At 54.8% G+C, this 16,841-nt stretch overlaps 2 protein-coding genes across 2 annotated transcripts; both read right to left on the bottom strand.

Moving 5' to 3' along the window:
- Window positions 1–1,284: 1,284 nt before the first annotated feature.
- Window positions 1,285–10,321, bottom strand: Ess2 (ess-2 splicing factor homolog). Its single transcript, XM_028860363.2, has 10 exons — window positions 10,151–10,321; window positions 9,074–9,242; window positions 8,893–8,988; window positions 6,938–7,107; window positions 6,709–6,826; window positions 6,066–6,199; window positions 5,285–5,387; window positions 4,586–4,695; window positions 2,347–2,462; window positions 1,285–1,853 (listed from the first exon to the last, which is right to left on the bottom strand). The coding sequence occupies exons 1-10, from the start codon at window positions 10,283–10,285 to the stop codon at window positions 1,574–1,576; spliced, it is 1,431 nt and encodes a 476-aa protein (XP_028716196.1). The 5' UTR covers window positions 10,286–10,321; the 3' UTR covers window positions 1,285–1,573.
- A 2,899-nt stretch (window positions 10,322–13,220) lies between these two features.
- Gsc2 (goosecoid homeobox 2) lies at window positions 13,221–14,801 on the bottom strand. The gene is made up of 3 exons (XM_028860353.2): window positions 14,536–14,801; window positions 14,174–14,430; window positions 13,221–13,509 (listed from the first exon to the last, which is right to left on the bottom strand). The coding sequence occupies exons 1-3, from the start codon at window positions 14,783–14,785 to the stop codon at window positions 13,408–13,410; spliced, it is 609 nt and encodes a 202-aa protein (XP_028716186.1). The 5' UTR covers window positions 14,786–14,801; the 3' UTR covers window positions 13,221–13,407.
- Window positions 14,802–16,841: the final 2,040 nt, after the last annotated feature.

The raw sequence follows: 16,841 nt of genomic DNA, 5'->3' as shown, positions 1-16,841 counted from the left end.
AGCTCCAGCCCTGAGGCTCCCAGGGCACAGGAACTCACTGTGGGGAACTTCTGGTTAGCAGAGGCCTGACCTAATTTGTTTCTATTGCCAAGATAAAAACTTGAACCAAAAATAACTTAGGAGAGGAAATGGTTTATTTCAGTGCACACTTTCAGGTCACAGTCCATCACTGAGGGAAGCTGGAACAGGAACCCAAGTGGGAACTGAAGCAGAGACCATGGAAGAACGCTGCGTACTGGCTCCCTCTCTAGCTTACTCCTAGGCTCTCTCACACAACCAAGGACTATGGCCCAGGGATGCCACTGCTGGGCCCTGCCCTCCTACATCAATTAGCAATCAAGAAACTACCCCACAGACATGCCTTCAGGTCAATCTGATGAGAGGTAATTCTTCAATTGAGGTTCCTTCTTCCCAGGTGACTAGCTGTGTCAAACTGACAAATGCCACTCAGTCCAAGGCCCAAGGCAGGAGGTACCCAACCCAGGGAGTCTCCAGAGAACACCAGTGCAGAGGCCTGAGGACCACTGCCAGCAGTCTGGAAAGATGGCTTTCATGGAATCAAAGCAGTGTCTGGGCTGGGAAGAGTCAGGTGTGCTTTAGGTTACCCAAATAGCTCAAGCCTGGGCTGCTCAGAGGGCAGGCCCTGGGACACCACCAGCGGCCTCAAGACCATTGGCTGTGGAATTAGATCATAGTTTTGGTCTCTGTTAGGCCCAGACAGCAGGGACCCTTCACCTCTGTAAGGCATAGGCTCACAGGCCCAGTTGGGCACTGGTCACCTGAGGGCTAGCCACCCTTAGTTCACAGGTAAACAGCTGGCTGCTGGTGCACATGGCATTTACAGGTTTGCAGGGAACCCAAACTCTTTCTTTTCATAATACAGCCCAGATTGAGGCAAGGCTGGTGTTTTGGCAGAGCCCAGTAGCAAGTACCAAAAACACTGGGATAAGCAGAGAGAGGGATGGGGAGGCAGCCTAACCCTACCTGAGCTGGAACTAGGTGCTAGGAGGTAACAGCTGGAGTCACAGCAGAGTGACTCGTCCTGGTGGGAGCCTGATAAGCAGGACCTACCTGGGCCTGGCTGGGAGGCTGTGGAGCTGGACGAGAACCCCGTGAGCTCAATGGCACAACTTCTGGGGGCTGTGCTGCCTTCACAGTGCCAGGCTCAAGTGTGAACTCAGCACAGAAGGCTGCTCTGTGCCAGTTTCCTCCCCCGGAGCCCCTTGCTTCTAGCCGAGGTCCTGAGACACCCAGGTGGGCCCCAGGAAGGCCCCAGGACATGGATTGGCGGCCCAGCCAGACAATGCCAGGTGTTCTTTAATGAGCGTTCAGTTGGGGGTTAACTAGAAGGCAGTTTCAGCAGGGCCTTGGGGGACAGCACCAATGCCATACTCCCAAGGGAGTGGTCAGCGGAATGTGCCACGGCATGGCACTGTACACTTGTGGTTCCTGGGATAATAACTGCCTGTGGTCTGGGTCCCCAAGGCCTGAAGTCCTCTGCAGAGTAGACAGCTGCTCTACACGCTCCACAAAGTGTCCCACAGAGCATCCACAGGTCCGGCCAGGCCTGGCTCTAGAAGAAGTCTGAAGCTTTGCGCCGGGCAGGGAGCTGCAGCAGGTTGTCTGTGATGGAGGCTGGGTCCTGTGTGAGGGGTGTGCGTGTGGCAGACCCAGGGGCTGGTGTACTTGTTGGGGTCTGTGGCCCACCAGCTGGGGTCTTGAGGTGGGTAGAGCGTGCTGGGGATGGCGTATAGCTGGCCCGCAAGGCGCGATCTGTATACTTGCTGGCTGTCCTGCTGACGAGGCGCTGTAGGGCTGGGGACATGGCTGGGCTCAGGCCTTTGGGAGTAAGACTGCAGAGAAGGAATAGAAGAAAGGCAGCATGTTAGCGGCCAAGTGCTGCTAAGGCGAGGCTTCCCTCGGTTCCTCAGGAGGAGCGCTATCAAGAGACACGGTCACTGTGAGCTGAGGACAACCCTGAGGCACCGTGGAGCTGCTACCTCAGGATGTGGGGCTGGATGGAGCCCTTCTGAGAGCTGGGGTCTCTGTCTCTGTCCAGTGTGAATGACGTGGGAGTGGCAGGACTCCACGGGATTAACAGGAGCGCACAGCTGGGCAAGGAGCCCAAAGGCACCTCCTAGAGAAGGCCAAGGAGGCTACAGAGGCGAGATGGAGAGTGCTCAGTCTGCTCCACACAGCCACGGCCCTTACAGAAGAACCCTGTGGATATAGCCTGGGCTCCGTCCTGCAAGCCATGGCCCACACAGCCTTGGAGGCTGAGAGTGGGAGTGAAGCCGGACAAACTCACCTCTACCCCATCCTCCCCAGGACCCAGCTGCCTCTCACCTGGCCAAGTTCTCGGTGACTCTCCGCAACGCTTCCTGCTTCTTGGCCCGGTTTTTGGCAGCCGCTTCATTGGCCATCTTCAGACCCAGGCGCTCCCTGCGTCCTGGCTCCAAGATCTACAAGGGAGCGGGCATGTGGGTGACTTATGATGAACCTGCTACCTAGCCAGGCAGTCCATCATCCAGAAGGGCAGCTGCGTGGGCACCACCCTCTTCTCCACAATCCCAGCAACTCATCCTTCTCAATAGCCTGTCAAAAGCCCCCCTACCCCCACCCCTGCCCCCATGGCTGGAATGGTGCATTCGTGCACCCCAGCACTTGGCAGGAGACTAAAGAAAGTGAGGCCACCCTGGCCTACACAGTGAGACACTGTCTTAAAACACGACAGACAGACAAGAGCAAGATGGCTGAGTGGGTCAAGGCGTTTGTTAAAAGCCTGATGACCTGGTCTGACTGAGGGAAGCACTCTAGCAGGTTGACCTCTGACCTCCATACACGTGCTACGTCACACGCCATGCACACACACGCTTATACACATTCACACAAATAGAGAAATGTCGCACAAAACAGTGTTGGGAGCTGGGAGTGGTGGTGCCCGCCTTCAGTCTCAACCCTTGAGAGGCGGATCTCTGAGTTCAAGGGCAACTTGACCAACACACAGTCAATGCAAATCTGAGCTACATAGCGAGATGCTCTCTCAAAGAACAAAAATAAACAAAAAAGGTAGTCCCAGCACTTCAGATACTGAAGTGGTGGAGGGTGTGTACAGGAAGCAGGTCCTGGGTTAAATCCCTCCCCGCCCCACCAAAACAAAACAAAAACAAACAACAACAGTTTAAACTACACCATTATCTTCTAGATGTTTTTATAATTACTGTTTTATATTTAAGGTTTCCACTTTTCTGGAACTTATTTTGCTGTTACCAACATTCAGAAGCTAGCTTCCCTTATCCTCAAAGGCTCTGCAGTCCCCACCATCTGAAACGTCACCTTTTCCACACCCTCCACTCTGTCTGTCCCCAGCTCTCCATCCTGCTTGACCCTTGGCAGCACAAGGCAGAGGCTGCCCCCCAGGGCTTGTTTTGTTTCAGAACTCTCTCCGGGAAGGGCCCTGCAGGTCTACAGCCACGTGCTGTGTGGTCAGAGCCTTGGGCCACGCTTGCATGTTCAACAGTAGCTTGTTTGCCCTCTCTCACGTCGGTTATCTCACATCCCAGTCTACAGCCAAGACCTCCAAGATCTCTACCCGTGATCCGTCTAGGCAGTACATACACTCTCCACTGCTCTGGAGGACTGCAGTGCCATGTCGGGGAGGTCCTCCTAACGGGTCAGGAAAGCAGTGCCAGGACTGCAGAACACGGCTCTGTTTGCCCCATGAAAGCTATGCTATTCCTGGTGATTCCGATTCTACTGCTGCAGGGACGTCCTCGCTGTCTACCACATTCCAAATTGATCACAGCAGTATTGGAGGGACTGGCTTGAGATGACCTGTGACCCAGCCACCAAAGCACACCTAGATATTTATTCATCACTACATCTCATCTTGTTGGGTTTCCAAAGAAGGTTCATATTCTTGGCCTACCCACTCAATACCCTGAGTCAGTGGGCTCAGCACCCTCATAGTGAGCACGAATACTCAATATTAGGGACCTTTCCTTCTTCACACTCCAAATTACACTGACCCTCTGTTTTACCCACAAACTCCCTGAAGCCCAGGACACGGTACTTTCTTTCCCCATAGCTCTCAGGGGAATACCTACCCACCCATCCACCCAAACCACCAGGAGCTTCCTGACTTGTATCTGCTGTCTGTCCACCTCTAGCTTCCTGCTCCACTAGACAGAGGACACATGACGTACACCAGACCTCATCTGACTCGGCCTTTCTGGTCTGTTCTACGTCTTGACCTCCATTCCACCCACTCCCACAATGCTGGGCTCACACTGTCCTGTCCTGAGTGTCCCTACTACTGTGTAACCAGAGGCCAGCACACAGCCTTCTGGAAACACACACTATGTCTCATAGTCTTCAGGCTTACGGGGCAGCTGGAGTTTCTGGTCTGTGACAGTCTAGCCTCCAGGTCTGCTCTGTTGCCTCGGCATGGTCTCTACTCTTCCAAATCCGTTTGGTAATCCCACTGTAACCCCCTCTTCCGCAGAGGTCCTGTGCTCAGTCTTGAGCAGCAGTACTAAGGCAGCCACACTGAGTTCCAGCCCGATCCGCTCTCACCACAACCCACCTTGAAAGTCGGTCCTGGCGTCCTGTCCACATAGGGGCTCTCTGACCCTTCGACTCTCAGGGGAGTGTTCTCAACTTCTCCCCACGTCATCAACGGTGACTCGTTCACACCTGCAGATGGAGAGCCCACACCTCAAGCGGAGGACCTGGTTGGGGGGCTGTCTTCCTCCTAACACATGGACCCCAGCTGACATTAAGGCAACAGGCAAACCTTCTTCCCCAAACTCCAGAGCCTAGCACCCCACCATCCGGAGGGAAGTTTCAAAGACACCAGAGCCCCACGGCACGACAGCTGTACTTAGGTTGGAGAAGGTGGGTCTGTCGGACCCCATCCTAGCACAGGGCCAGGGGTGCGGAGGGAAGAACACAGTCGGGGTTTCCCAGGCTTCCTAAGTCCTAGTGCATCACAGCAGCCGGCGCCGAGGGTGGAGGCCAGTGTGCAGTGAGGCAGAAGAGCAGCAAGTATGCAGCAAGGCCACACCCACTCTCACCGGCCTCCCCGCAGAGACTGCAGGCCTGGCGTCCAGAACCTCCCCACCGACAGAACTCTCCGAATTTACATCAGACGCAGGCACATCTGCCTACTCACATCACAGGGAGACCAGAACAAGACCTGGTACCCTGGGGCATCTCAAGGCACGTCTGCTTAGTCTAGCCTGTCCCTGCCCTGTCCAGCCTGGGCTCACAGCCCGTTTCTTACCAGGAGCAGGAGAAGGGGTGGCAACAAACCCGAAGCCGCCCACTCGGGGGGACTCCTGCGGAATAAGCTCCTTGCCGTCGGGGCCGACCTTGCCCTGCTTGTGCTGGAAGAGAGACCAGTGTCAGGGCGTTCTCCACCGCTGACCGATGGCAGGTGCAGCGGACATGGAGGAAACACTTCTCCTTGGGATAGAGCTAGGGCTCGAGGACTGGCATATCCCTTTGGGAAAGAGCAGGGAGACCCCCATCCTCATCTCTCCTCAAGGACTTTGAGGGACTGTGGTGGTGAACCAAGCAAGGGTGCCCATCTACCTGAGGAGGAACCTCTTGGGTTTCAATGCTACAAAGGGCCGGTGCTCTCCTTCCCTTGAGGCATCTGAATCTTCCCAATCTCCTGCCTCTCTTCTCCCAAGTCCATGATGACCAGCGCCACCCTCTGAGGGCACTGACTCATCTTGACCCCAGGCCCTAGGCAGCCAGGCTCCCCCTGCCACTTCCTAGTACACATTGCTTTACTCTCCTCCCTGCCTGATAGATAGCTATGGGTCTGGGTTGGCTTCCAGAAGCTTCTCTCCCCTCAGGCCAACATCATAGCGGCTGACACAGGGCTGGACCCGTGGGTCACACGTCTGGTCCATTGGAAGGGGGATGGGTCCTGCCATAGGGGCTGTGGTAGTTTGGCCAATCAAGGTCTCTCTGGCCTCAGGACAATCCTAACTTAAAGAGAACAGCCAAGAGGGGCGAGGCCAATCTCCAGTTGCCTGGTGGCTCTGCGGACTCACCTGAGCATTCAGGGCGGCTGCTTGCTGGAGCTGGGACCTGCTCAGGGCCTGACTGAAGGGGTCCCGGAGGAAACGCGTGTTCTTGTGCACGACCTGCCGAGGTTTCTTAAATAGCTGTTCTTCCTCAGGGACGCCTATGAGGAGGAGCAAGGTAGCAGGCATCACGGGGAGAAGCTCCATGCCCCGCCTCAGCCCTGGAGGTCATGGAGCCTGAGGGGCGAAAGCACACTCCCTCAGCTAAGTCTCTCCCAGGTAAACACCACACCCACAGAACCTGAACAAAGCAGTTCGGGGAGACCTCAATGCCCACAATGTCACATGTTCCCCAACCCCAAGGTGGACCAGGACTTCTCTCGGGTCCATGCTGCAAGCTAACACATACATAGACTTTAAAAGTTGGCTCAAGGGCCGGGCATTGGTGGCGCACGCCTTTAATCCCAGCACTCGGGAGGCAGAGGCAGGCGGATCTCTGTGAGTTCGAGGCTAGCCTGGGCTACCAAGTGAGTTCCAGGACAGTCAGGGCTACACAGAGAAACCCTGTCTCGAAAAACCAAAAAAATAAAAAATAAAAGTTGGCTCAAAGGTAACAAGACAACCCCCTGGGCCCGTCTTCCTGCCCTGCTCCTTGGTTCTATCCACTCACCCTCAGGATAGTACATGAGCGAGTTCTTCGCCTTGTACTTCCAGGTCTCCACTCCAGCCTGACCACTCTCGATGGCCTGGCGCTCGGCCGACGGGAGTTCAAGATTATCTTTCTGTCGCTATAGTGACATGGGGGAAAGGAGGGTCAGGCAGGCGCCCAGACTTTGTACCTGGGGCCCTGGGGCTCCATCCCCAAAGATGGTGCCCATGTTTTCAGACTCCAGGGCTACCTTCTCAAATTCCTCCTCAGCTTGGTAGAGCCACGCGTGGCGGGCGTGGCTTTTTTCCTTGGCCACCTCCATGATCTCCTGGAAGGAGGCATTGTCCTCACTTGTATAGCGGCTCAAGAAGACATCCAGGCTGGGCAGCGGCTCCTTCTCCTCCTCCTCTCCAGCCTCTCCTGCTCGGGGGACACACAATACCACACACAGCACGATTACCACTCTGCAATCCTTGCTCCTGCCAGATGACACAAGACACCCCAACTGTCCAGGTGGCATCCTCAGTGACTGGTGAAGGGGCAGGGACAAGCGAGAGCTCGTGGTGACAGGCTCTTCCTCTGCCAAACTGTTCTAAGTTTGTAGGACTGACCTTCAAAGTCCCAGGGGCTCTTCTTCCCTCCCTGGGGAAGTTGCCTTACCCTACCAACTTTCCCTTCCGGACTGGTGCTGCAGGTGAGTGACAGTCACTATGCATCAGGGTATGCCAGTTAACTCCTAAAGCAGGAGCCCATATGGCCCAGCGCTCCAGGGAGGGCCACACAGACTCTGGGCCACAGAAGCATCTCGATCCCTGCCACCAAGGCCAGTGGTACTCCCGTTGAGGCAGCACTGGAGATCTCGGGGGCATGTGAAGCTGAGGTTTCTCATCCATTCTACTGACAGTCTTGACCACTACCTGTGTGCCAGCCAATGCCAAACACAGTGGCTACAAGTTCAAGACCTGAGGTTAGGAAGGGGCAGACCTGGTTCCTTCAACTGTTGACTATTTCTGACACCTACAGAAGTTACAGCCTTTTGAAGCCTGTTTCCTTATTTGTAATTACAAGAACTCCAATATTTACTGATAAAATATATGTGGATAAAAAGAAGAGCATCTTCAAATTGCCTTGATTCTATCGTATTTCATTCAAGAGTTCAAGCTCCAAGAGTAACTCTTACTGTGTTCACGGCAGAAAAAGCTGGGCTGTTGAGAAACTACACTTGTGTGAGCATGTTGTACATATGCCCTAGTATAGTATGCAGTAGACTAGAGTTTGGTAGAGAAAACATCTTGCCCACCTCTAGGATATATCCAATTATTGATAAAAAGATGAACTGACCCAGACAAGTCCCTTGGTATACGGTACACTCACATATTCAATAGATTCATAAAGTGTTCCTCCTCACTTTAAGATACATCCCATAGTTATATCCGATGTTCAGGAAACATGCTGAAGACAACACATTCATCTGCTCTACATGTTTGTAGATAGTGCAGCATACCATATGCTAATGCTAAATGTGGAGCACACAGATGGAAGCAAGACCAAGACCCCGCTCTCTGGGAGGCATTGGAATTAGTGATTAGGGTGAGAGGCAATAAACAGAAATGCTTTCCAAAATGCTATATCCTGCAGTGAAACACAAAGCCAACAATGCGGGGAAACAATGAGACTCTGGTCTCAACAAAACAAACAAATCAGAAAAACAAAGGCAGTCTGGGCGGCACAGAGCCCCAGGGTGTTCCAACTTTATACAAAAGGCCGGGAACCTCAACGTAACATCAACATAACCTCCACACAAGTTTCTGCCTCTCAGCCCAAACAGGTCACACCTGAACACGGACCTGAAGGAAGAGACACAACAAGCAACCGGTGTGGAAGAAAGGAAGCAAGGGCCTGCGGCATCTTCAGCAGTCAGTAATGGAAGAGCCCCCCAAGCCCACAAAGTCTCCAAGGCAAAGGCTGGCACACCCAACAGGCTGGTGACGGTAACACACTCTCTTCTGGAGAGGCCAGAGGCCCAGACCGCTGCTCCTCCACAATGGAGCTGGATAATCTTCCACTTCCCACACCAGTGTCTTTGATCCCACAAGTTGATACTTAGGTCAGGAGACCCCTCAAGGATAAAATGTGATTCTGAGAAAACTCAACATGACTCCCCAGCACTCTTGACCATGAGACCTAAAGAATGAGTTCACTCACCATCCTCTAGGTCCCGGCCCTGGGGCCGGGGCTTGCTGCCCACCACACCAGAGCCTGGATGAACCTCAGGAGTTTCAAAGGTGGCTGGCGTAACATCTGAGGGAAGCAAGTTAGAAATTAGATCGAGTCCAAAGTGACAATAGACTTCCCCTCTCTGCCCTCTGTAACGGCATCCTCTTACAGGGTGGTGGAGGTTCCCGAGATATCTTGCCCAGGGCAGAGCCAAATTTGATGGCAATCTGGCGCATGCGCTCCAAATCTCCATTTTCCTCAGCCTCCAGGTATTCCTTCTGTGCCTGTAGTTTCTCCACATCGGGGAAGAAATCTCTCTGGATGACTGTCTGGAGTCCCTGTCATAAGCAGTCAGAACAAAGGCCAAAGCTGCTATCTGGGAGCCACAACTCACAGTCCACCGTTATCCATGTTAGGCCCTAAGGTCCTTTTACTTCTGCCTATCTGGATGATTGTGGTTTGCAAGATAGTTTAGAAGCATTTTCTAGTATGGCTGTTCATCCCATATGGCTCTGATGTATTATCTAACAATACTCAACAATCTCTTGATGCCTATAAAATCCTTCACTAACTGGTCTTTCTCATTCTCCTTTGATGGCTCCTCCTACAACACCAGTCAGACTAATGTGGATATTGCCATACTCATTCCATCCATGAATTCTTACTTCAATTCAAACCTTTCTCTTGAAAGCCAGTCACCACTAACGCCACCACCAGATGAAATTCCCAAGATTTCACCTTCAGCCAGACCTTGCTGTGGATCTGCAAATCTCTATACCCAGCGGCGTGGCGAAGGTACATGCCAGCATAATTTAACTAGCCTAATTCCAGACCTATGTCAGCTTGCCCTCCAGCATGTTTGCAGTGGGACCCCTAACTCGAGGAGCAACAGAGCCTCACTCAATAACACGGCCAGTACCGCGGCCTATTTCCAGGACCTCCAGCCTTTACACTTAATGTCGCTCCGCCATCATCCTAAAAACGTGTCAAAATTCTACCCATATTTCAATTTGGAAACTTTTCCCTTGCCCCTCAACAGACAGCAGGGCCGCTCCTTTTCGCTGAAAACTGGACACCCGCTTCTGCACTGTTTTCTTGGCTCTCAGGACTTCCCAAACCCAAAGGCAGTTGTTCCGCTTCCACAGGCGGCTGAGAGCTCCCAGACCAGAACAAAAATCAAAGGACTGGAGAAGATCGCGGCTCGGGGGAGGGGCCCGGAAGCCGCCAGCGCTCGCTGAGCTGATACCTCAATGTACTCTTCTTCATCCAGAACCCGCTGCTTGCTTCTCGCAACCCCGGTCTCCCCGGCCGCGCGCTTCCTCGGGGGCGCGGACGCGGAGGGCACAAACAGAGAACCCGCCGCGGCCCCGGGCGTCCCCATCGCTATCCCAGAGCCGCTCGGCGCGCCGTAGGCCCCGCACCGACAGCCAGCCAATGGAGAAGCAGTATTTTTGTAACAAAGCCGGCGCTCCAATGACGTCACCGGGGCGCCGGGTCTTAAGGGAGTTGTAGTCTTTGGTCCCCACCCGCGTTGCTCGTGCCTGTCTAGACTAAGGTCACTAGGGGGCGCTGTGGGACGACTATTTGACGCCACATTCCCTCTGTTAGAAGTTCCATTTTTTTCTCTCAAAAAACCAAAAACAACAAAAAAACCACTGCAAATGCTTCAAAGTCTTTTTTAAATACTTCAAAAATAAAAAAAACTTCGTCATATATAACTTCAAAACTCAGAGAAAGAACACTAAGACAATTCTTCCCAGATAGTTATCTAACAAAAGGTAAATGAAAAGAACGAACCGGAGGGAGGGCGCTTAAATCTCTGGTTAGATTTATTAGTTCCCCACCTGCCGGGGTGGGCTTCCAAAAGAGGCCTGCACTCACTGAAAGCATTCATGGGACTTCCATCGTAAGGGAGATGGTGAATTACCCCAAATAAACAAGTTCTAACCCACAATGATTTGGTACAATTTTGCTTTTCCAATGGTCTCTTCCTTCACTGGGAGTCACTGGGGACTTTATGGCTCTGTCCCGCCCCCATAGCGTTGACCATAATAATAGAGAAACACACACATTAAGTCATCCTGCAAATGTGTAATCACGCCTGTGACTTGCAAGAAGTCTGTACTCAGAGAATCGTGACTTCTACACAGCACATATCAAGTGGCATTTTCCAGGCAGATCGTGGTCGTAGATCCAAAGAGGAATGGATAGGCGTCAGTCAAGTGGAACTAGAAAGACATGCAAAGGCCCAGGACGGAGCAAGGCAATTCCAACGCAGGCCTTTGGTTACACAGTGCAGTGATGGGGGGGGGGGAGCAGAGCCAGGCTCACAGCATCTTTGGGGTCCTGGCAAGAAATACTATTTTTATTTTGGAGTAAAGGGAGGCTGAGTGGTTCCGGTGAACATAACTAGAGAAAGCCGCGATGGTCACGGTGCAAGGTGCCAGCAGTGTTCGTCAGGTTAACCAAGCTCAAGTGCAGAGAAGCTAGTTTCAGTGGGGTTTACCGACACATTTGGAGGTGAAACTGGATGGGCCTGGTGTGGTCAGGTGCGGGACAGAGGGCAACTGGTGAGCAAGAACTCCGTGACTCGTGTGTCTTAAACAAGGCCAATGGCTCACTGAATACAAGGCAGATGTGAGGAGGCTGTGGGTTTCCAAGTGTTGTCAGGGGAGGGCCTGGACTGGAGACGGAAATATACGCGACAAAGAGGTGGGAATTGGGGCTCAAGGATGGAAAAGACACAAGAAGAGAGTGGAGGGGGTGGAGAGATAGCTCATCCTTTAAAAGCACTTGTTGCTCTCCGGATGATCTGGGTTCAGTTCCCAGTACCCACATAACTGCAGTTCCAGGGGTTCCAATACCCTCTTCTGATCTCCACCAGCAGCAGCAGCAGGCAAACATGTGGTACACATGCACACATGCAGGCAGCACACACACACACACACACACACACACACACACACACACACACCGATTGTTTTTCAAAGAAGAGATGGAGATGGAGAGGCCTTGGAAGGGAGCCTCTGGACACTCGCTAATGCCAGGTGTCAGGTGAGGGCTGCGAGGAGTCCCTGCTGGGGACAGTGACGGTGGGGGGAGGGTAGAGGCTCAGGCGAGCTCGGATTCTGGAGAACCGAGGAGGTCAGGGGCCTGGAACCCAGCACAGCGGGAATGCCAAGGCTGCAGCTGAGCTGACCCCCTGGACAGCTGCGTCGGAAGGAGACAGTGGGGTCTTCGAAGGCAAGGCCAAAGTTCAGGAAGAAGAGTCTGGTGGCGCCTCACATGTGCATCCAGGGGGCCGGGGAGGAGAATCCCCAATCCTGGAGGTCTCTAGCAGTGTTAGGTCAGCTCTGGCTGGGGATCCATGCCTGCTCAGTGTTCTCCAAACCAGCCATCTTTCCACAGTGCCAAGACCTCCTGCCATTGGCTCTGCAGTTTAGCTTTCATGGATGGACCACATTTCTCACAGATATCACCACACCAGGACCTGTGAGGAGACAGAGCAAGGAGATCAGGCCAGGTGCAGGGGTGTTAGCTGCCTCCAGCCGAGTGCACAGGTCAGCAGGGAATGGAAGCCATGCTTTCATGCTGTGGTGTACCCCCCCCCCAACTTCTGTGTGACCAGGACTATAGAAGGGGAGACAAACTTTCCCAAGATGGTGGGGGTGGGATGTTCCCTGAATGTAATCTCCTCTTGCCTGCCCTATTGGCAGATGCCACTGTATGGAAACCTCCAAGGACGAGAAGCCAAAGGTCTCCCACCTGTGAAGCAGGTTGGTAGCACTTAGAGGCCATAGCAAATCCCAGGAGGCCTTGCCACCATCCACTGGCTTTAATCCTGATGGGGGAAACAGGACTGGGATGAAGACCTGTTGAACTGGGCTCTCTAAGATGTGCTGACCCCCCAGTTCCCTGGAAAGGGGGAGGGGAGCCAGCGCCTCTATCGGTGTGGAAATGAAGCCTGAGGCATGTGGAGTTGGGATTCTGACTCTTTTGTGGAATTTGTAGATCTTGTTTATTTGTTGGTATCAGCACAAGGCTGAGATGAAGGAGCAGGTTCAGGGATCTGGAAAATACCAACCTTCTTATTCCACAGGTCCTGACACCAAGGTCCAGTGCTGGACCTTTGAGGACCTGTGTTGATGCCACTGCCTGGCTTAGAAGGTGGAAGAAAAGATAAGGGGCCAGTCCTGGAGGCCGGCAGGAGGTGGGGAGGGAGACTCCACTGGAGGGGATTTGGGGCCCTGGGTGGAGTTAGGGCCTCTTTAGGCAGTAATGGTGCCTGAGGAAGCTGACCTGCTCTTTACCTGCGGGAGATCTCTGGTTCCTGCCCCCTGCGCCCTCCCTTCATAGGTGAGGAGGTCTTGGATTCCCTCTCTCTCAGCACTGGGCAGCTGGAAGACTGCGGTCCTCTCGTAGTTTCTGTCCAAGTAGGTCTGTCTCCCTCCTACTTTCTTGTGCTCCACATCACTGCCAAAACGAGGAGACACTCCAGACACGTCAACAGCTGTCCTTGGGAGGTTTCTTGGTTCCAGGCAGGAGCCTCGCTGACGAAGCACGCTTTTGGTGTCGCCACTTGGCCCGGCGGTTCTTGAACCAGACCTGAGGAGGAGAGGGACTCAGACAGCTCAGGGCCCATGGGCCCACACCCAAAGAACTTCGGAAGGGCTGGTAGGTGAGCGGGGTGGTGGGCTTCACCACAGAGGTGTAGGTGAATGGACCTGCGTCACTTCCCTCATCCACACACAGAAAAGGACCTAGACTCCCCACACGGAGATTTCCTAGTCTCCTCCGTCTTGGCCCACTAGCAACCAGGATCTCTCTCTCTGTCTCCATGTGTTTCATAGTCCCATGTAATCTAGGCTGGCTTCTGAGTCGCTATCTGTCAAGGAAGACTTTGATGAATTCATGATCCTCCTGTCTCCACCTCCCCGAGTGTTAGAATTACAGACGTGTGCCACCGTGCTTGGCTAGTTTTGCACATTTCTTAACTTGCCTACATCTGGGACATGAATGAAAGCATCTTTCATCAGCAGGGGAAAGGGGAAGACAGACGAAGTCAGAGAACACGACTCTTAACCCCTTCCAGTTCCGGCGACACTCAAAGAACCTGCTGGGGGAACTGGTCCTGCGCCCCCATCCACTGATCCTGGGGGGTTTCCCTCCAGCGTGGAGGGCTATGAGGTGAGGCACCCTCTGGAAGGCCGGTCTTGGAAAGAGAGGAGTGACGCGGGAGTGCCCTCCGGGCTGCAGGGCGGACACCCACCTCCACGCGCTCCTCTCGCAGGCGGATGCGGACAGCCAAGCGCTCCCGCGTGCCCACGTCGGGATACTGGTTCTGCACGAAGAGGGCCTCGAGCGCCTGCAGCTGCTCCTCGCTGAAGATGGTGCGGTGGCGCCGCGTGCGCCGCTGCGGGCCCGGGCCGCTCGGGCCGGTCAGCGCCGGCGAGCCTGCGCTCGGCGCCGCCGTCAGGGACGAGGGCGCGGCCGGTGCCAGCCTCAGCGGCCACGCTAGCCGCACGCCTGCGGGCGGGGCGGGGTGAGGGTTAGGGTGGGAGCCGAGCTCGCCCCGCCGCCGGCCGCCCTGCGAGATCCCGGGGCCCGCCTCGCCCCGCCGCGCGCACTCACCGGGTCCCGACGCCGGCTCCGGGGCTCCGCGGGGTGCCGCTCGCGGGCCGCAGCAGCAGCAGCAGGCGCAGGGCGCGGCGGCGGCAGGCGCCTCGGGCTCGTCGGGCTCAGCGGGGTTCCGGCCACCGACGGGCTGCGGCGGCCGCGCCGCGGGCCGGCGGTCAGGCAGGCTGGAGAGGATGTGCTCGATGGAGAACGGGCAGGGTCGTCCGGGGTCCCTGCGGCTCGCCGCGCTGCCTGCAGTCGCCATGCCCGCGGGTCGCCGGCGCGAGCGGCCGAATATATACGTCGGGGGGGTGGGAGGTGCGGTAATCCCCGGGCCGGGCGCCGCTTTCGCGCGTGCTAATCCCGTCGCTGGTCCTCAGAGAGCTAATCCCCGGCCACCGAGGACGGAGAGCCACTGTCTGGGTGCAGGGAGCCGCGCTGTCAGGAGGGAGCTCGGTGCTCGGCCACGTCCGGAGCTGGAGGGAAAGGACGTGGTCAGGAGCCCACACTATCTCCTATGGCGCAGTCGCCTGCTGGCACAGATGCCAGGATCCTGGAGACCTCTGAGCCCAGAGTCCCTGCCACCGCTCTGCCCTGGCTTTCCTTGTTCTGTCGCCACCCATGAAAGTGAAGCAGATTCCCGGAGTCCCAATTTCGTCCTCCCCTGCTTTGAATGAGCCCCGCACCCTTGGCAACCAGGTGATCCCATTTCGCAGCACTTGCTCACTTTGGAGCCCAGGTCTGAATCTCCAGGGTGGGAAGTTGAGGCTGGCCTCCAACTCAGAGATTCATCCGCTTCTTGTCTCGCGAATGCTGGGAGAGCCACCAGTTCAGGGTCCAGAAGGTTTTTCTAACCCCGTCTAAGGCCGGTCCTCTTTGTCACCTCCGGCCTTAAAAGACCCCATGTCCTTGTCCCGACTCCCTCAAACATCAGTGTCTCCCTCACACCACAGTGCCTAAGAGCGGTCTCACATGCTCCTCCGCCACTCCTCGCCCGCTGTTCTGCTCTGCCTACAATACAACCCTGTCCACCATTCTTCCCACCAGAGACCAGCACTTGGACTAACTTAGGCCATCGTCAATTGCGAAGCTTTGGACCTCCAGCCCTTTGCTCGGGCACTTTGCTTTTGATCTTTGAAAATACGTCGTGTGTCTCACAGGACAGAGCAGCAGCCCACCTCACCGCTCCTAAGCTCTCCTGGCGGTGTGACGTCCCAAGGGCTCCTTCTCTTGGGTTGTCCGGTGTCATGGTCCTATCAGCTGTCAAGAGTCGGCCTCCAGGGGCAAATGTTGAGAACGGTGAGGCAGTCTGTAATCGCAGGATCTCAGGGCCCCCTGGGGCTGAGGCAAGAGGATTGCTGGGAGAGGAAGCCAGTCAGGTGAGATCTGTCTTAAACCAACCAAAGTCAAAGTCAAAGTCAAGGCCGGGTATGATTCCGGGCTTTGAGAGGCAGAGGCAGTAAGACTCTGTTAAAAAAAAAAAAAAAAAAAAGGATGTGCTCAGGGTTTAAGCAATTAGTAGGTGTGGGGTGTCCAGAACTGCACTGGACGCAGGGCTGAGGACCCACGGACATTAGCCGCCATTGCAGGCAACAAATCCACTCCCCCTTCTTCCATCTTACCAAGCCCTTCTTTAGTTCCTCTGCTGACTGCTCTGGTCCGGTAGGATGCTATGGACTTAAAGTGGTGGACCTTGCTGGCTCATCCCTGTCGCAAGAGTCTCAGAGTGTGTTCATCTGAGAGGCTCAGGGATAGCATCACCAGCTCTGTGCGTGAAGTTTCAGCCTGCCTCGTGGTTACAGAATGGCTGCCACAGCCCCAGACCTCCCATGACCCTTTGGATGTAGAAACCTGGTCTAGCAGACTTTCATGTAGAACGATATAGAACACCTGTGTCTACGCCCACTCCAGTGCTCAGGGGCACGATGTGGCCAACTTCTCCCACCGAGATTGGAGTTCTGCTGAGAATGGGACCACAAGGCCAGGGGCACAAAGGCCTCTGTGATGTCTGGTGTACCTTCCTCCTTCACTGCCCGTGGCCTTGCCTGCTTCCTCTTGTGTGTCTCTTCATGTAGGAAGATGGCATGGTGCTCTTCAGAGGCTGTGTCCTTGGGGACTTCTTCCTCAACGCTGCCACTCAGGAGCACTGTGAGGTGTCGGGGGCCAGGCCTTGTGCAGGTAGCCGTCATTTGGCTCTGTGGCTCATCTGTGTCTTCTGAACTTGCTTGGAGCTGATTGGGGCCATGCCACTTTCGTTGTGTTAGAGTGTCATGTGACTCTTCCTGAGATAAAGCGAATACATGGCCACCCACCCCAAGCAG

This window comes from Peromyscus leucopus, chromosome 12, assembly GCF_004664715.2.
Source record: "Peromyscus leucopus breed LL Stock chromosome 12, UCI_PerLeu_2.1, whole genome shotgun sequence".
NCBI lineage: Eukaryota > Metazoa > Chordata > Mammalia > Rodentia > Cricetidae > Peromyscus > Peromyscus leucopus.
The sequence above is the reverse complement of the archived record's forward strand: the minus strand, read 5'-3'. Positions and strand labels throughout refer to the sequence as shown.